Source organism: Egretta garzetta, unplaced genomic scaffold (genome assembly GCF_000687185.1).
Source record: "Egretta garzetta isolate BGI_Z169 unplaced genomic scaffold, ASM68718v1 scaffold152, whole genome shotgun sequence".
NCBI lineage: Eukaryota > Metazoa > Chordata > Aves > Pelecaniformes > Ardeidae > Egretta > Egretta garzetta.
In genome coordinates this window covers 1,719,890-1,738,316 of record NW_009259037.1, presented here as the reverse complement: position 1 = coordinate 1,738,316, position 18,427 = coordinate 1,719,890, and the positions used below count along the sequence as shown (strand labels likewise).

The following is an 18,427-nucleotide window of genomic DNA, read 5'->3' as shown; positions in this document are numbered from 1 at the left end:
TCCCTGCCCTGCTCCTGCTGGCCACACCACTCCTGATACAAGCCAGGATGCCGCTGGCCCTCTTGGCCACCTGGGCACCCTGCTGGCTCATACTCAGCCCCCTCTCGACCAACCCCCCCAGCTCCTTTTCCACCGGGTAGCTTTCCAGCCCCTCTGCCCCACGCCTGGAGCGCTGCCTGGGGTTGTTGTGACCCCAGGGCGGGACCCAGCCCTTGGCCTTGTTGAGCCTCACCCAGTTGGGCTGGGCCCATGGATCCAGCCTGGCCAGGTCCCTCTGCAGAGCCCTCCTGAATACTTCATTTTCAACTCTTTGAAAAGTACTGGCAGATTACTTCCAGTACAGAAATACCAATTTAAACAATTGACTGAAATGAAAGTTCCTTAACCAAACTTTTGCTTTGCTTTCCTCTTTCTGTTAACTGAGCTGCTGCAGAATAGCCCCCCAGATTTGGTAATGCTTGTGGGCTTTTGATGTTGGAAAAATAACTTCAGAAAATAAAAATTTTAGGTAACTAAATGTCCTAGGCTTTGGTTTGTTTCCAGGGACTTGGCTTTCATTTAAATAACTGTAACAGAAGATGTTAATTTATCAGTAACATGTATTAATAAAACAGGCTTTGCATGGTGTTTGTTAAAATGGGAGACTAATTTTTTGCTTTTGATCAATGGCAGTGAGTGATGTTTTATTTAACTTTCGCAAGACAGGTGGATTTAAAGGCAAACATAGATAGTTCAATCATATTGGTGTCTGTTGCATCTAGTTACCACTAATTTATTCTTTTTCCTTAGGGGCCAACGCAACGACATGTCCAGATAATCATGGAAAAGCTATTGAGGACAGTAAACAGAACAGTCATTTCCATGGGACGTGATTCGGAGCTCATTGTAAGTGGCTCTTGATGTAAACTTAAATACCTCTGTCACATCTTTTTGAACCTGACTGTAATAGGATTTAAATCCCAGGTGACCCAAAGCAATCAAAACCTCCTGTAACTGTCTGTGTTTGGTAAGCTGTCACGCATCGGCTTGCCATTTTTCTGTGGTTTACACAGGGGGAGAAAAAAATCTTAAATATTGGTGGCCAGGTGATTAGCCAGATTTTAGCCTGTGTTAACCAAAATGATGGATTATCTGCAATTAGCCAGCGGAAAAGTGTGGAAATGAGGCTTGTATGTCTGTTATTACATTAGCAATCATCTGACTCTCCAAGCATTTACTTGCCTTTTCACACTACAACTGAGATAACCAAGATAACAGCAGTATTCGGATGATTGAAGAATAAGAGCCCCAAATTATTATGTTTTGAAAACCGAGACGAAGGACTGATGCAGTAGCTGCAAGTTGTCGTGTTCCACTTCGGTGGTGTAGCACTGTGAATTTTTCAACTGTATCATTAATATTGGTCTAAACAATGAAAAAAAAATAGTGAGGCCTATTGAAACCTAAAATGGGGATAGATCTGTGTGTGGTTTTGGGAGTCTCGCTGTTTGTTTGCCTTGGCCTTACGTTCTTCCTTAGGTGTCTGCATCTGGCAACTGATCTGTAGGAAACTGGTCGAAGTGGACCACATTTCTCATCTGTCTGAGTAGCTGTGCTTTTGCATTAATTTGGTTCAGTTTGGTTCAATACACTGGTTTCTTCTTAAAAAAGGGTTTATTTGTTAGTCAGATATATCCGAGTCCATTAGTTTTTTTTTTTTATCTCCATTCTTTTCTTTTCCGCTTTTATTTTTCTGTGTGATTGCACAGTGATATTTGACTTTTTATGACAAGGCACTCTGTCCTCAGCACATCTTGCTTATCTACAGCTGTCCCATTTACTTGGCATATGGTAGTGCTTGTGTCTGCAAACACACTGCAATTTTAGTTTTGTCTTGAGTGCGTCTTCCCCTAACTTTTTTTTGTCTTCCACTTTTACCGCTTTGATTTGCCATAATAGTTTTTGCCATAGGAACGTGAGAATGGATCACCAGATCCATTGCTGGAGCAAGAAATGGTTGTAAGTAGAGATCGATCTTACAGAATCTCATCGGGCTGGGATGCAGTGCCAGTGAAGGGAAGACAAAAGGTTTATATGTTGTTGTCACTTTGTGTGTTACCACAGAAAGTATTAATAATATGCAGAAATTTATTAATAATATGCAGAACAGATATCTTCATATCTTTCTGTACCAGGGTACAAAACTTTACTTCTTCCCCCTGTTGTGCAGAAGGTGTAGACTTGTAAGACGTGCATACAGGAAACTTCTTCAGTTGCAGTTGGGATGTGAATTAATTACTGTTTTGATGAACAGGATTTAGATGGTATTTTAAAATATGTTAATTACTCCTTTTGCATTTATCAAATTATATTGGAAAACTTCTCCTGTATATGTCTTAACTGAGTACAGTTGTATTAAAAATATCCACAGTGAACGTGAATACAGCTGGAAATCACTCTATCTGCGCACTCTGTAATTACTGTAATGAGTATTAATAGGAGTGGGTATTTTCAAGGAGTACCTACTCCTACCTTAAAATTCAGCCTGTTGCTGGAAGGATCCTCCTGTGATCAGCCAGTAACGATTCATTTTTGTGGTGTCAGAAAGTCAGAAGAGTGAAATGCAAAAGTGATAATTAGCAAGCATAACCTGACCTCTCTGTGGTCAGAATCAGGTTGAAATTATGTATTAACTTTTCTTTTGTCAATTCTAGTATAATTCTACCTGGAACTTATATCAGAGAATTAACCATACAGGATAAGTAGAAGGAAGGAATTTCAAAACTAAAGGCTCTTATAGAGGCATAGTTCAAGTAACGATAAGGTTTTTTTAAAGAAGTAACATACAGGACACAGCAATTTCTTTCTTATATAAAGATAGCTATATTGGTGTGCTAAAGCTGGCGTGTTTTTACCTTGAAGAAACACTTAGCTGTGTCATCTTCATCCAAAACCTAATGTTGTATAGTACACTTTAAATTTGAAAAAAAAGACCTTGCATCAAAAATACTGAGAAATTAGCATTTACTCCTGTAGACGTGAACTATATATGCCTTAAGGTTGATCAGCTGTTAGCTTCATTCCAGAGGCATTCCTCAGAGGATCCTGCTCTGAATAGCTCAGAAGAATGGAAGATGCAGTCCTCGTCCAAGACAAGAAGGTAGTGATACAGAAACATAAACCCATAATCCCCTTGCAGTGGCAATCAAGTCTTAGTTTCACATTCTTTATAAACCTCTGTTCTAATCACTGTGGAACTACTGTGGCATTTGGGATGCATGAACTTTGGGATGCATGAACTTTGGGATCCGTAGCGGTGAACATCAAAGACAAGTGCTTTGTGGAAGTGGTTTCAATAGATAATTTGATAATAATGTTTGTATGCCCTTCTGAGTTTGAGGCTCGCGTGACTTACGCTCGTGTTGGTTTTGACTGTGTACTAAGTCAGTAAGAGTGTTTGGTGTTTTGGAGAGGCCGGAGTTTTATGTGCTCAGCAGAGGTTTGGTAAGAATTTAAGCGGCCAAGTGAAAACGCAGTTACCTTGGAGCAGAGGTGGCGGAAGTGGAATGCTTAAATATAGTGTGATTTTACACTGGTGAACAAAAATCTTTGCTGGAAGATGAAGTTGCTAGATGTGCTAATGTAGCGGGAATATAAGACACTGACTTCACTGTTTTGGGAGGAAACGCAATTAGAGGCCATTAAAGATATCGTAAATAATTCAAATGACTTTCTGTATTTGTCTGTATGTCTGATACCGATCGACTGTTCGGGTCAGTTGCCTCTGGAAAAACATCGTCGAAAGATGGATGAGTTGTAGTATGTACCTGACCAAACCCCTGACCTTCGATATAAGGCGAGGTACCAGCCCGCAGCGATGGCGGTACCAGCACACTAATCTGTTTAAACGTGTTACAAACATCCCACCTTAATCCAGGAAATAAGAAAGGATTTTGGTAACTCTTACCTGACGCCTACCATCTCTCGATCTGCCTATGGGAGGTAGTGGCTACAACCTTTGAAAGGCTTTTGGTCTTCAGTATTCTTCAAGGCTGTATCTCGCCCCTGTGGCAAAGTTCTGTCATTAAAACTTAAATTGCCAGTTAACCATGTCTGATTACAGGAGGTGCCTTTCCTACGGCGTTGAACAAACTGGAAAGATTCTCCAGGAGTCTCTTTTGACTTTGCACATCTTTTTTTAATTTTTGCTTCCTTAAATGTGTGGGTTTCCAGATAAAAATCATAAGCTATCTTTACCATATACCTTCGAAAGAGAATTATTTTGAAATAAGATAGACCAGTTGTAAGATGAAAAACTAGACAATAAATAGAGTATAAGTGATAGATTAGAATCTGATTTGACCATAATTTTGGTAGAAGTTGGTAGCAAGAATTTAAGTTAACATTTGTGATACTGCACACTCTCTTCTAGCCTTCAGAACTTGTGGGGAAAAAAAACCCCAAACCCTCCGTTTCACCGGTGTCTGTATTAATTAAGATTAAGCACAGTCTGGCCACTTACACAGGTCGTTTCAGTGAAAGCAGTGAATTTATATACTTGGAAATTAGCATTAGTTTCCAGCCGGCCATATCAAATGAGTTTTTAACATGCAAGAAGAAAATCTTGTCACCATTTTAGTACTCATTATTTTTGGCTACTTCTTCCTCTGGAAGTCTCACTGGTGATTTTTTCAGCCATTTGCTGAGTAGAGGGCTCTGTGTGTGCTCTTGTAGGGAAGGTAAGATCTGAATGCAGCCTGTGGGTGCCGAACTTGTCTGATGCAAGGTTGGGGTTCACTTCTGCTCACAGGAGGTGGCTGCTTTCTTTGTGCTACTTTGGCATGTGCCTAGAGCTAGTCCTGCTTATGGCGCGGGGGTTGGACTAGATGACCTCTAGGGGTCCCTTCCAACCCAAAACATTCTGTGATGGTATGATTCTAAGTGTTGCCTGAAAAAAAATGTAAATTGAGCATGCTTCGAGTTGCTTTTTTGAAGGAACATTTTAAACCATCTTTCTCCTTGCCCGGTGACTTTTGAAGAACGTTGCGTTCCATGAGAATCAGCGTATTGGCCTCCTTCAGTAAATCTGAACTGACTGGCCACAACGGTAGGTCCAAAATGAATCGCGACTACTCCCTAATTCCTTGCGGTCAGCAGCTTGGCATGTATGTCATGTACAAAGCCAAGAAAAACAAGCTCATTGCTGAACTCTTTAATTTCAGAAAGGACATCCAGATGGGGTTTTTGGATCCCTGCGTGTACAATTTTTGGAAGACACTTCAGTTGGCAGATTTGTGCAACTGTACGATCATTGTCTATGAAACAGACAATCTTGATTCCTTTATATGGTGGAACAAATAAAATTCCATTTTGATACAGGGAAAAAAAAAATGTAGCCCATAGATGTAAGAGCAAAGAGTGTAGGAAGTGGCTCTACTCCCAAGAGACTCTGTCCTTCAGAGCAGTGGCTCTGAAAAACACGTAGTGATGGATGGTGAACAAAATCAGTGTGAACACCTGCTGTGACTGGGAAAAAAATCCTATTTTTGATCCTCCTGGGATGTGTGACTAGGAAGCAGTGGACAGGAGAGGCTTTATGACTTTACTGATGAGTGGAGTGTTTCTCACGTTGCTTCCCTCCCCCCGCCCCCAACTTTAAAACAAAGGTGCGGTGAAACCAAAGCAGAAATGCTGCAGAAATCATCAGAAAGTAGAGAAAAAAGTAAGTGAATTGTGGTGCAAGATGTGAAAGCTCTCTGAGGTTAATAGAAAATGTAGAGGTGCTCCTCGGTGATAGTGAAGGAGAATCTCGGTAGGGTGAAGAATAGCGCCTGGCAAAGGAAAGAGGCAGGCGAGAAGGGTGAAGTAGAGCAGAGAATTTGGTACTGATGTGGGAAGTGAACACGCAAAGACAGTGGTGGATTCTCCATCTCTTGGCATCTTCAAGGCAGGATGTCCTTCCGGAAGGCACTAAAACATGAGTCTAAGTAAAATATGAGTTATTACGGGTCATGGGAGGGAGTTCTGGGGCTGATATTGTTTAGGAATTTGAAGCTAGATGTAAATTATCTTTCTGTGCCTTAAAACTTGTCAAGTTTAGGGTTGATGGGTTCCAAAATGTTGGGGAGAAAGCTTCATTTTCTTCACTGCGCTTCTACGGTGTAAAAAATTATACTTTGTTTTCTTGAATTGCATCTTTAAAAAACCATTTGGTATTATGTATTGTGAACTAATTTCACAGAAACTGGAGTGGTATTTGAATGATGGTCGTGATTTTGCTCCATCACTAATACTGAGCTTTTTTATGTTGTAAAATGCAGTATCACCGATGCAGCGAATGGGTGGGAAGGATGCCCTACCAATGTTTATTGCCACGAACTGCATTCACCTAAACAGACAGCAAATTTCTAGCACTCCAGTTATTTTAATTAAGCCACAGTTGTATTTTATGGATGCTGAAATAATACTAAAAATTGTTTCATGCGGTCCGTTTCATTCTGCTAGGCCAGTATGGTGTCGGTATAGCACTGACACTTTTTAGTGGCAATCCAGTTTACAAATTCTGGTAGTAATATATAACGCGTGCTGTTATACAGGTGCTAAAGGAATGGTATAATCTAACCGCGTCCTTGATTTGAAAGTGGTTGTGAAAAATGAACCTACGGGATCTTGAAAAAAGCGATTAACCTTTAAAACATTGAGTGCAATTAAAGGCATAGACGGTGGTTTTGCACCTTAAGCAAGAAAAAGCAAACACTTTGTACCCATGGTAGGATTTTTCAGTTTTAATCATGACTTTTTTTTTTCAGTTTATCCTGATTTTTAAACTATTTTTACAGTGACTTTTTTTTCTGGAAGAAAACAAGTGATACTCACATGAATAGTGTTTCCTAATAGTTCTAAAACAAGGAACGTAACTGTTGCTTAATGGAAATTATACGGACTCAGAAAATAGCAAGTAATATAAAATCACTGCAGTATTTATTGACTAAAAAGTATTTTTAAGCATGATAAGGGAGAAGTGCGTATAGTAAATTAGTGTATGAAAGTGCACGGTATTGTCAGTGAATTCAGCAAAGCTACGTTATGTGCCACATTGAAAGTAAAGATGCATTTTCTTTGTTATAACCTCATACCTGCATCTTATAAGATCTTCTACATTAGGGTGAAAATAGCTTTGTCAGTCACATGTAACTAAAAGCTCTAAGGAATTAGGTTTTTCTCTCAGTGTCTATCTAACCTGAGCCTGAGTGATTCTAAATGTAATACAATATGATACATTTTACACACTTGCAAAAACATTTTATTACAAATTACATTGTATGGTACGATAGAACACGATATGTAATTTTAAGCCAGACTATATGTATGTTAGCTTTTCCAGTTTTAAAAAAATGTAAAAAATTAAAAATTTGCAACTTCTTAAGAAAATAGCCTGGACATGTACAGAACACGCCGTGAGAACTTTCGCTTTTAGCTCTTAATATCTTTCACCAGTGATTTTTTCTCTTATCATTTTAAATGATTACAGAATACTGGTCTCTGTATGAGTCAGTAACCACACGTAGAAACAGTTCCGTTTTGCGTCGGAGTCCCTGCACACAAGAACATTTAGAACAGGTTTTTGGGAAAAGCTACCGATCCGGTGCCACTACCGATTCGTCATTGATTGCCATTGAGAGATGCTCGATATAATTTCTTTAAAAAAACCAAACCCAAACACTAGGCATGTTAGCATGGATGAGTTCATTAATTATTAACGCTATTTTAAAATAATGCTCAATACTGATGTATTTGCTTATCTGTATTTGATATTTCTTTCTGTTTAGGGGAAAAATATATTATTGTTTGGAAATGCTTGGGTTTCTAAAAGATGTAGGGTGGGCTGTCTTGTGAACAGTTTTATATTTTCAATTAAAAATGGTATAAAATACACAAAACACATTTTTTCCAGATGAAACAATTGCACTTCCTTCCTCGTACACAGAATCACCTTCTCTAATCCTTCAGCTTTCAGAAAACTACTTCAGGATCTTGTTTGCTTATGTACAAGAACTCGTAGACTTCTTGAAGGTTTACTGCAAAGGTGACTCTTTTTTCATTAAAGCATGCTGAAATAATTTTGAGGTGGACACGCAGACGTCTTCTGCATTTCTGTTCCCATTTTAACTTTATTTTCTTGCAGTAATGGATTTGATGCTGAGCTAAGAAGAAAAATAATGTAAATGAAATGTTTCAAATTTTCTAGTATGTGCAAACTCTTCTGGTGATGATGACATCTCTTCTACCTAAAGACTGAAGAATTTGTATCTTACTGATACTGCAGGATGTGCAATTTCAATCCCAATTCTTAGTGAACCAGTTTTGTCACATGCCACTGTATGACTCAAATTATCTTAAATCCTTAAACAAAACAAAACAAAAAAAAAGACAAGACAAGATTCCCACTCCCTGGTCGCTTCTAGGCATGAGAGATTTTTTCCACAAACGGTCATTCTAGATGCAAGTTTAATGACAGTAGCAAATACTTAAAGGAAAAAGTTGCAGTTTATAATTCAGAGCAAAATTTTAAGTGTCATTTAAAAAAAAAAAAAAGAAAAAAGAAAAAAAGAATTTATTAGCATCTCTTCCCTAAGTGTGCTGGTCAGCAAGTACAATTAATAGATTGAGATATAAATTATAATATGTTGGGAAACCTATCTGAGAAGCTTGGTAAATAAATAGCATTTAAAATTACAGCTCCTTCCAAACAGGTTTCAAAGCGTAATGCATACTATAAATTTTCTGGTGCCTTCTGCAATAGTGTAGAGGTTTTCCAACAACTGCGTTACAAAACGATATTAAATGATGGCAAATGCCAACCATCCGTAGAGCTTTTGTTCTGTTTGTGGGGTTGGGTTTTTTTTTTTCTTTTTATTCTGTGCCAGAATGTGTCAGTTTGACCTTTTGGGTACCAAAAGACGGCAAGTGAGATCTAGGACAGACGATTGTCCCGTAGCCTTGACCCTGTCAGCTTGGTGTGGTTAAAGGCTTGTCCTGACTTTGGGAGGTTGCTAGCCGCCCGCCCGTTGGAGATGAGCAGCAAACTTGTTCGTCTGGTGATGAGGACACAGCTAAATTAGAAATGATGGTGCGCTGTCGAAACGTGATCGCTTGGTTGAAGTCTACATCGCATGAAGGCAAATATACATAGAGTCACATCTTGGAGATTATTCTTGGTCTTGGACCACATGAAAAATTGTGCTTTGTCCAGGATAGATGTGCTGAAAACCGCACTCCCCGATCAACATGGATTTGTAAAACTGAAGCTCATTGCAAACATAAGGCTTGCTTTTTTTTTTTTGTTAACCCTCGTTGTTGTTTAAAGACAATAAACCAAACCCCCAAAAGGCTTTAAAACAAGTGATATTTAGCTGCAGACAGGATGACAGCTTACAATTTAACAGGTTAGAATGTGACGCTTTCAGATCTAAGGGGGGGGGGAAATAGTTTTACTTTCCACCTTTGTACAAATTCCAATTCAGGTTTTACATCCCACATTGGTGAACTGCAAATAAAAGTTGGCAAGGTATTATCTAACGCCTTGCTTCTGGACATTATTTCATAGGTACAAAGGCCTTTTTGGTACATACGGTGAGAACTGAATGCTGCCAGAATGGTCAGAACTACGTTGGCCGGTAACACTGATCAGTCAATGAAGACCCCATTATAGATGATTGATAGAACTCCAAATATTTTTTCAAAGAAGGCCTTGAACTCCACATGTAATGGACTTGGGTTAAAGGAACCAGAGTTTCCATCTTCCATGCTTTTTTGATTCAGTTTTGGATTTTTGCTTGGGAGTGGAGGAGTAGCTCTCCTGAGAATAAGGCAAAGGTGCAACCTGAGTTTCCTCGATAGGATGAAGTTTTCTCAAAACTGGCTGTAGTTTATCTTCTTGCTGTTTAAAATCCAACTCCACACTAAAAATGGAAAGAAAAAAGCAACGTGTTACTAATGACAATACATGATTACCATGATTAATTTCACCAAACTGCTGTCATGCGTGTATACTCACGTACCTATGTGTAAAAGATAAATTAAAAAACAGTTCTCTTTTACAGTGCAACCCTTTAGCATGTGCTGACAGCATCTAAACTTAGCCCTGTGATGAGGAAAACACCATAAAATCTGCTTGCCCCCGCTGTAAATGAGCGCTGAAGTTTCAGATCTGTTTATGTAGCTGACCAGATCTGCAGGTAAAATGGAAAGAACCTGTTTCAGTACTTGCTTGTTCCATTGCTACTAAAATTTAATAGAAATTTTAGGAAAACCTTTTTAGTAGGGCCAGCTGCGTTAGGACAAGGGGTAATGGTTTTAAACTAAATCGGGGTAGGTTTAGGCTAGATATAAGGAAAAAATTCTTTACAATGAGGGTGGTAAACCACTGGAACAGGTTGCCCAGAGAGGTAGTGGAGGCCCCCTCCCTGGAAAAATTCAAGGCCAGGTTGGATGGGGCTCTGAGCAACCTGATCTAGTTGGCGGTGTCCCTGCTGACTGCAGGGGGGTTGGACTCGATGACCTCTAGTGGTCCCCTCCAACCCAAAACATTCTATGATTCTATGATTCTATGATTCTAAATAAGGGCAATATTCATTTAAATGTAACCTTGCATTCAGAAAAAATATACCAAAACTCTTAAAATATGAATTCTAACCACTGTGTCTGCTACAAAATCCTGCCAGCAATCAAGAAACATAATAAAGATGAAATTACGACCCTTATTTCAACAGTGTGCTGCAGATAGTTTCAGATTTACCTTGTAAAACAAAGGAACCACATTATGAGTTTCAGCAAAAGGTTAATCCTGTCTGATACTCAAGCCCTGGCAGCTACCCTGGCACTTCAGGGTTTCGGTTGCCTTTGCATGGCAGCTTGTGGCCAAGTTCTGCACCGAGTCTTTCCATCCTGTCCTGTCGCAGTGTGGCACCTGGGTATCAGAGCATGAATTTAGAAGACAGGGTGAAATTAAGGGAATTTAGGCACTGGGGTTAATGATTTCTTCCCTACTTTTTTCCTTGATATTTTAAACCTAAGAGTTAATGACTGAGGTGAAGGTTGCATTTGAATGCATCTGTTGGGGCACTTCAGAGGCTGCTGCTGCTGCTGAGGTTTCCTGGGCTTTGCGCTGACAACCTTGGCTCCGTCAGCGTTGCATCAATATGAGGTGGTTGTTCCTGGATGTCAGTTTGGTCTTAACCCAGAAAGCATATTTAGTACTTGTTATTTCTGCCATTGCTTCTTTGGCGTCAACCACTAGAGATGCTAGGCCTACTTTTTCAGGCCTCGTGTTCCCAGCGTAGCTCATCTAAAAAAGAGATTTTTCAACTTTTTGTTCCTACTGCCCCTGCCTAGCTTAAGGCGAGTGGTACCCCGCCTTGAATGCCTGCCAGCGTACAGCACAAAACACCTGAGGGCACTGCGGGGGAAATTCTCCAAGTCAGCTGGAATAACAGAAGCCGTGGGGAATTCTGGTGGACTTCATGCAAATTGAGCGCACAAGGCCATCTAATACCATCTGCTGATTTAGGTGGATTTTACTCTCGTCTTAGCGTGGAGGAGACCCTTTGATTCCCAATCAAAGATGCTAAGAGAAGTTTGGGATATCTTTGTGCTTTGCTTTTTTGAAGAGCTGGAGTCTGCTTACAAGGACGTTCGGTGGAGCCCTGGAAGGGAGTGCTGGAAAGGTGCAGGGGGTTTGCTGCATCTGGCTCTGCCTGGCTTGGTGCTTGGGTGGTTTTGCATCTTGCTCTGCCTGGCTTGGTGCTTGGGTGGTTTTGCATCTGGCTCTGCCTGGCTTGGTGCTTGGGTGGTTTTGCATCTGGCTCTGCCTGGCTTGGTGCTTGGGTGGTTTTGCATCTGGCTCTGCCTGGTTTGGTGCTTGGGTGGTTTTGCATCTGGCTCTGCCTGGTTTAACTGTTGAACACATTCTGAGCAAAAGCATCACCGTTTCAGTGGAGTGATTTGGATGAACTTTCTAATAGCGGAGGAGAGAAATGCACTAGGCAAGAGTTCAAATATTCAAAATATTTTCTCCACCTTCACGTTTTTAAGCAGTAAAAAGACATTCCAAATCAAAGAAGATACTTTAAAAATTCCAGCTACGTGCTAGAACTGTACCAGTGAATACGGAGTTTGCAGGAGAGCGCTGTGGTGGGGATCCTGCTACTGCAGAAGCACGCTACAAGCCTACTGATTAATCTAATAACCGTCCTCGTTAATGAAAGAATAACGCCGTCTTCAACTTGAGAACACGTTCTCGTTTGCAGTTTAGCTAGCAAAAAGCAGTTGGTTAGATAACTGCGGCGTTATTTTTGTGGGGAGATTGGGCTATCGCTTGATTGTGAATGCCCCACCGCGTAAATGCTTTCAGTAATACAGCGAGAGAATCTCGGCATGACGTAGATTCTTCTCTAAATCTCATTTAAAGCAGCATGCAAATCTGTGCGGAATTTGGCATATGTTTTAGTTGGTTTGTTTCTCAGTATAAATTTTTTTGGGGGGAAAAAAAAAAAAAAGTCATTTCAGCTCTGGCATTGGCAGAGTTCATTTTTAATACTTTCAAAACGTTATTCTTGCCGGGGAGCTCTCACAAACTGCTTGAAATTGATGTAAAAGATAAATTGTTTAAAAAAAAAACAACCCACAACAACTTGCTGAACAGAATAACTTTTTTCATAATCAATTTCTATTAAAGATGGACCTCAAGAGAGAAAACATCTTCGTTCTATGACAAACCCCACGCTACCCTCTGCAGAAACCCCTTTGCAGCGCGGTTCAGGCTCTCAGCTATTTACATCAAAATCATAGAATCATAGAATCATAGAATGTTTTGGGTTGGAAGGGACCACTAGAGGTCATCGAGTCCAACCCCCCTGCAGTCAGCAGGGACACCGCCAACTAGATCAGGTTGCTCAGAGCCCCATCCAACCTGGCCTTGAATGTTTCCAGGGATGGGGCCTCCACTACCTCTCTGGGCAACCTGTTCCAGTGGTAAAATGAAATATTTTACTTTGGAAGAGTGTAAAGAGGATGAATGAAAACATTCCTGTTGTTTCAGCACTTATAACCGTAAATTTTGCAGCATAATTGATTGCTGTTTATCAAGATCAATTGATCTAGCTTCGTAGGGGCTTGTTTTTAACGTAGCTGCTCCTTTCAGGCAAACGCTTCGCTTGCAGACTGAGGTTTTAGTGAGTTCCCTTTTGTGCTGCAGTAATAAGACAAGAACCTTATTCTGTAGTTTTTCACATGCCTTTCTACGTTAGCTAAAGCCGACTTCGATTTTGGTCTTTATATCAAACACCTGCAATACTGTTAAGTTCAGCAAGTGTTAGGTATTTGTATGACTCCTCTATATTTTTGTTACAGAGCTGCAGATGCTCTCTCCAGACCGTGCCTCCAGCTTTCCACTTCTTGCATTCATGAACTTGATTTTGTCACCTGTCACAGCTCTGACAATTTTGTTTTGCTTAGTGCTATTTTCGTATCGTAAGCATCTATAGATTTCCTCTCAAAATGACCTTTTCTTGAAATATTGCTCCTTATGCCATGGGGCTCTCTTCACTTTTGTCTCTTCTTTAAGCCTCCCTGTGATAACTCCATAAACTTAATTAGTGAGGACTATATGTTCTTCTTTATGCATGATGGAGATTACAATAATTGGCTTCAGAAGCACTTTTCCTTAGATGAAACAACATTTTCTATAGGCTAACAATTTTGAATAAGCCCTACTAACGCAAGACATGAACCTAAATATTACCTAGTGCCAGTACGACAAGCGTTTGCCTGACACATCTGATTAGGACATACTGAAGGGTCGCTTACCTACAAGATTGCCAGATTTGGAACACTGGGTTGGGCTTTCTCCACGTTCAGTGCTTATCTCAAAATTTTTCCTGTGCATGAAACCCTGGTGCAAAGAGATAGGCTGCTTTTCCGAACAAGTACAAGCAGTAAAATTTTGTTGGTGATGAATATGTCTGTGTTTTCCTCCCAAAGCAACTACAAACTTATAAGGTTTACAACAGAAACTTTACATTTTAGGGCAGTTGCCTGGGCGTCAGTGCTTGCATAGATGTTATTCCCGTGAAAATTTAGCCAAATAAAATCAAATAGCAGACCTCTGAGAATTTTATTTTGATGTGCTCATTAAACACAGGCGAGAACTTTGTAATTAAAAATCTCTGAAATTCCTTCACCGTGAGACAGGTCTAGTCCAGGACTGATCAAAAATCTCTTGGCAATTGCAGCTCGAAGTTACATTAATCTCTGCTTGACTGAGCCCCAGAGCGGAGGACCCTGAGCCTCCTTGCTCTGTCATCTTGTTTGCTGCTGCGGACTGATACCACTGCAAAGGGAACCCAAAATGAGATTTTAATTTTATTTTATTTTTCTTCCTTCCTTTCCTGTTTCCCGGATCCTGGCATTATTTTTGGCACAGCATGGATGTGCACTAAACTGACTGAGGACTAGCTGAAACGTTAATCATGACCTGATTTTGTCCCTAGGAAGTACTGTTGACTTGCGTTGGAAGTTGGGTTTATAGCGAAGGCGGCAAAGTGTTGCAGAAAGGTGGAAAGTAGCAGTAGGGCAGTTGAATGCTGCCTTGAAAACCATTTTTATACATGACTGTTAATTTTGGAGTTGAAATCAGTGGGAACCTCTGGAGGGTTTGCTTTGGGCTTAGTGTCCCCCAGCCTTGGCTTTTCGCGTTTGTGAAATGGAGTTATTGTGTTCGGAAAACAATGAAGACTCGCGTACTGTAACGACGAGTACCCCAGGACAAACTTGGGACACAACTGTTCTTTGTGCAGAATTTGAATCATATTCAGGAAGGAAACAGAAACAAAATAGATTGAATAGCTGCTCATCAGTGAAGGACCGTGTGCTTGGTGCCTGAAGCCCTTGGAGAGGAGCAACGAAGGGCCTGACTTCCTAATTGCGCGCTGATGGTGCGGCACTGCTGACCAACGCAGGGTTCATTTGGCCTCCAGCCGTTGTCGGAGGCCCCGAGAACATCTCAGAGGTGCTTTGGGGTTTGTGTGGTGCAATGTGCCTGGGTGTGCACGTGCTGTATAATGCCTGCAGGAGAAATCTGGCACTTTCAAGAGGTGTTATAACTATGCCTGTAGGGCCCGCTGGATGATAGAGGGGGGACGTAGAGCCAAGGTGGACAATTTGGACACCTCAAGGTGTGCATGCAAGGTGGCCAACTTGCTCAGGCTGCTTCTTTCTGGCTAATCCTATCTTCTAAATCTCAGCGCTGTGGATTCGGGATTGGTGTGGTGGATTTTCTGATTTTGGCTTTGTGGGGTTTTTTAAATGATTTTGAGAATATATGTTAATGAGTTTATTTTTTGCATGCTGGCAGTAGAGTGAACTTTTTCTAATTTTGTTGCTGCATAAGGGATTGAAAACAGGGTTTGAGGAGTCATAACCACTTGGTTTTAAGCATATGGGCTGTGGGAGGGTATCTAGCAGCAAGCTTAGAAATACGGATGGTTTTTCTTTTTTTCTAAAGCAGTCAGACATTATTAGCATGAATCCTTTTAAGACATTAGATGCTTATTGTTGCATATGTTGGTTACTTGTAAGATCACCGAATCAGAATAATTCAGGTTCAGGGCTGCGTTGCTGAGGGCTTTATCCACTTGTTCCCTTGAAACCTCCGAGAAAGGAGCCAGCACAGGCTCTGGGCAGCCTGAACCTCTGCTTTCTGCCTCAAGGGAAAACTCTTCTCCTTCTACTCAACCTGAGCCTTTCTCATTTCAGTCAACACCCCCTCTGTTTACCTTTTGATCACCTAGTTTGTAACGTGATGGTCCAAATCATAGAATCATAGAATCGTTTAGGTTGGAAAAGCCCTTGAAACCCCCAAGCCCTGGCCCTCAGCACCGCGTCTGCCCGGCTGTTAAATCCCTCCAGGGCTGGGGACTCGACCCCTTCCTTGGGCAGCCCGTTCCAATGCTTGACAATTGTTCCATTGAAAAAATTTTTCCTAATGTCCAACCTAAACCTGCCCTGGTGCAAATTGAGGCCATTTCCACTCATCCTATCGCCCGTTACCTGGGAGCAGAGCCTGACCCCCACCTTGCTACAGCCTCCTCTCAGGCAGTTGTAGGGAGCGATGAGGGCTCCCCTCAGCCTTCTCTGCTCCAGGCTGAACCCCCCCAGCTCCCCCAGCTGCTCCCCAGCAGCCTGGGGCTCCAGACCCCTCCCCAGCTTTGTGGCTCTCCTTTGGACATGCTCCAGCACCTCAATCTCTTTCTTGTAGTGAGGGGCCCAAAACTGACCCCAGCATTCCAGGTGGGGCCTCCCCAGTGCCCAGCACAGGGGCACGGTCACTGCCCTGCTCCTGCTGGCCACACCACTCCTGATACAAGCCAGGATGCCATTGCATTTAAGTAGGCTAGGCGAAGCAGGAATTCAGGAATATCGTAGTGTCTCCTTCTGGGTCACCTTAATTGGATGACGTGACATTAGTGCATGCCGCATCTTGGAAGAACGGGATCCAGATAAGCACTAATCACTCAAAAATTAGCTTAATACACTTTTAAGCAATCTCTCTTAAATCTCCTATTTCAACCTGGAAATCACAAATGTGAGGATCCAAAGCATTGTCAGCGTTAGCAAGCCATTAAGATCCATTTTTCCTACTGAGCATCTTACAGTCTAGAGATAAGATGAGAAAGAATGTAAGTTGATTAATGTGGTTAGGAAACAAAAAGATGATGAAAATTACTATTCTCATCACTTAGTTTCCTGATTTTGCTATGCTGATGATGCTATCTTACGAATTTATGTCTACTTGTCTTATTTTCACTTTGTATTGCCATATTTATTAATTTTAATAACTATCACTCTATCTAACCTTTACAAGTGAACTACTTCCATGTGGGCTCTGTGCTAGCAAGTTAACTGGTATCGCCATGATTTTAACCTGTTCCATTTGCCACTGTTGTACTGAGAGTTCATGGATTCTATTAATAGATTTTCTATTGAATAGCTGGAGTGCGCCTTAGGAGAACTTCAATATCAAAGACAAAATTAAATACTGAAAGCCAGCCTGTATTAATTCAAAATTTCAAAGGAGTAAAGAGTAGTCAAATGGATAGTTGACAGAGCTTTGAGTAATTTGTCCCTCCAAGAACTACGGTAGTGTAGTCTTGATTTATTTGTTCCCCCTGTGCAGAAATTGGCTACTGATTTGATCTGGTAAAAAGTTTACTTCCAGAAGCTAAAGGAGCCTTGTAAAATCTATTGAGTACTTCTGACCTTTCTGGCTGAAGGGAAGTCTAGCATGAATTCTTCAAGATGCTTCTTCATGGAAATAATTCACGATAAAGGCCTTAGAATAATGCACAAAATATTAAACAGAAGACTCATTTTCTCATATAGATTTCCATTCAAGGATTAAAATTCACATGCGATGGTAATTTAAACAGGAGCGGAAAGGGCAGTTCCACTAAAAGATAATCACGGCATAAAACCGGCTGTGAAGGTTTCAGTCCACGTGGGTTTTGGGTGGTTTAGAATCGGTACAGGTTCTGCATATCCATGCCACTCCTTCTTCATAGCAAGATTTTGCTAGACATCAGTATTAAATTAGACTTTGTCCTGGCAATATACCCTAATAAAAATTACTCTATCCTTAAAATTTTCAACGGTGAATCTACATTAATTTGTAAAAGACAGATGTAAGGGTTTGTCTTCTGTTTGTAAATTTGTCTTTTAGTTTGTACAGGATGATTTTGAAACTGTTCCGTGACCGCAGTTTACGAGATATTGATGCTAATGGAACAGATTAACATTTGACACAGATTAACATTTGATAAAATGGTTGTTTATTTTTACTACTTAATCACATATTTTTGCTGCTGTATTAAATACTGTCTGGTAGTTACTATAAAGACAGGACACTGAATAGTTTTTACTGACTGTGTCTGAAATTTCTGTCAAGTTCTTGGATGTATTTCTCATAGCAGAAATAAGTAGAATTTTGAGGGAAATGGGGAATCAAATTTAGATGTGTTTCTTTTCCTGTAGCTTTCTCGAGCGGTTTAAGTTCTTGGTACCTTGTCTTGTTTGATTGGTTTTCTATTTATTAAAAAGGAGAAAGTAACCTGGTTTTCCTTTTTTCTTTAATACTAAGAAGTATGTATTCTCTTTAATATAAAGGCAAATAATACAGAAATAGAGTGGGAATCTTAGCAAAAAATGAAAATTTCATGTGCAAAATAAATATATTCTCAAAACCCTATTCTTAGGCTGTTTACTAACCGTACCAGCATTTTTGATACTAAAAAGCAGTACAGTTAAGCACAAAGTACAATAATTTTTTTTGTCACCTTCGGCACTGTCTCTAGCTTTTGTGCCACGTCATGTTAATATTCGGAAAGTCATCGGG

General features: G+C 40.6%; 1 protein-coding gene across 1 annotated transcript in view; it reads left to right on the top strand.

Moving 5' to 3' along the window:
• DOCK1 (dedicator of cytokinesis 1) overlaps window positions 1-18,427 on the top strand; it is a 316,870-nt gene that overhangs the window by 82,077 nt on the left and 216,366 nt on the right. Inside the window, exon 27 of the mRNA XM_035890418.1 lies at window positions 790-885. Within this exon, the coding sequence (XP_035746311.1) occupies window positions 790-885 (96 nt within the window). The remainder of the gene's footprint in view (window positions 1-789; window positions 886-18,427) is intronic.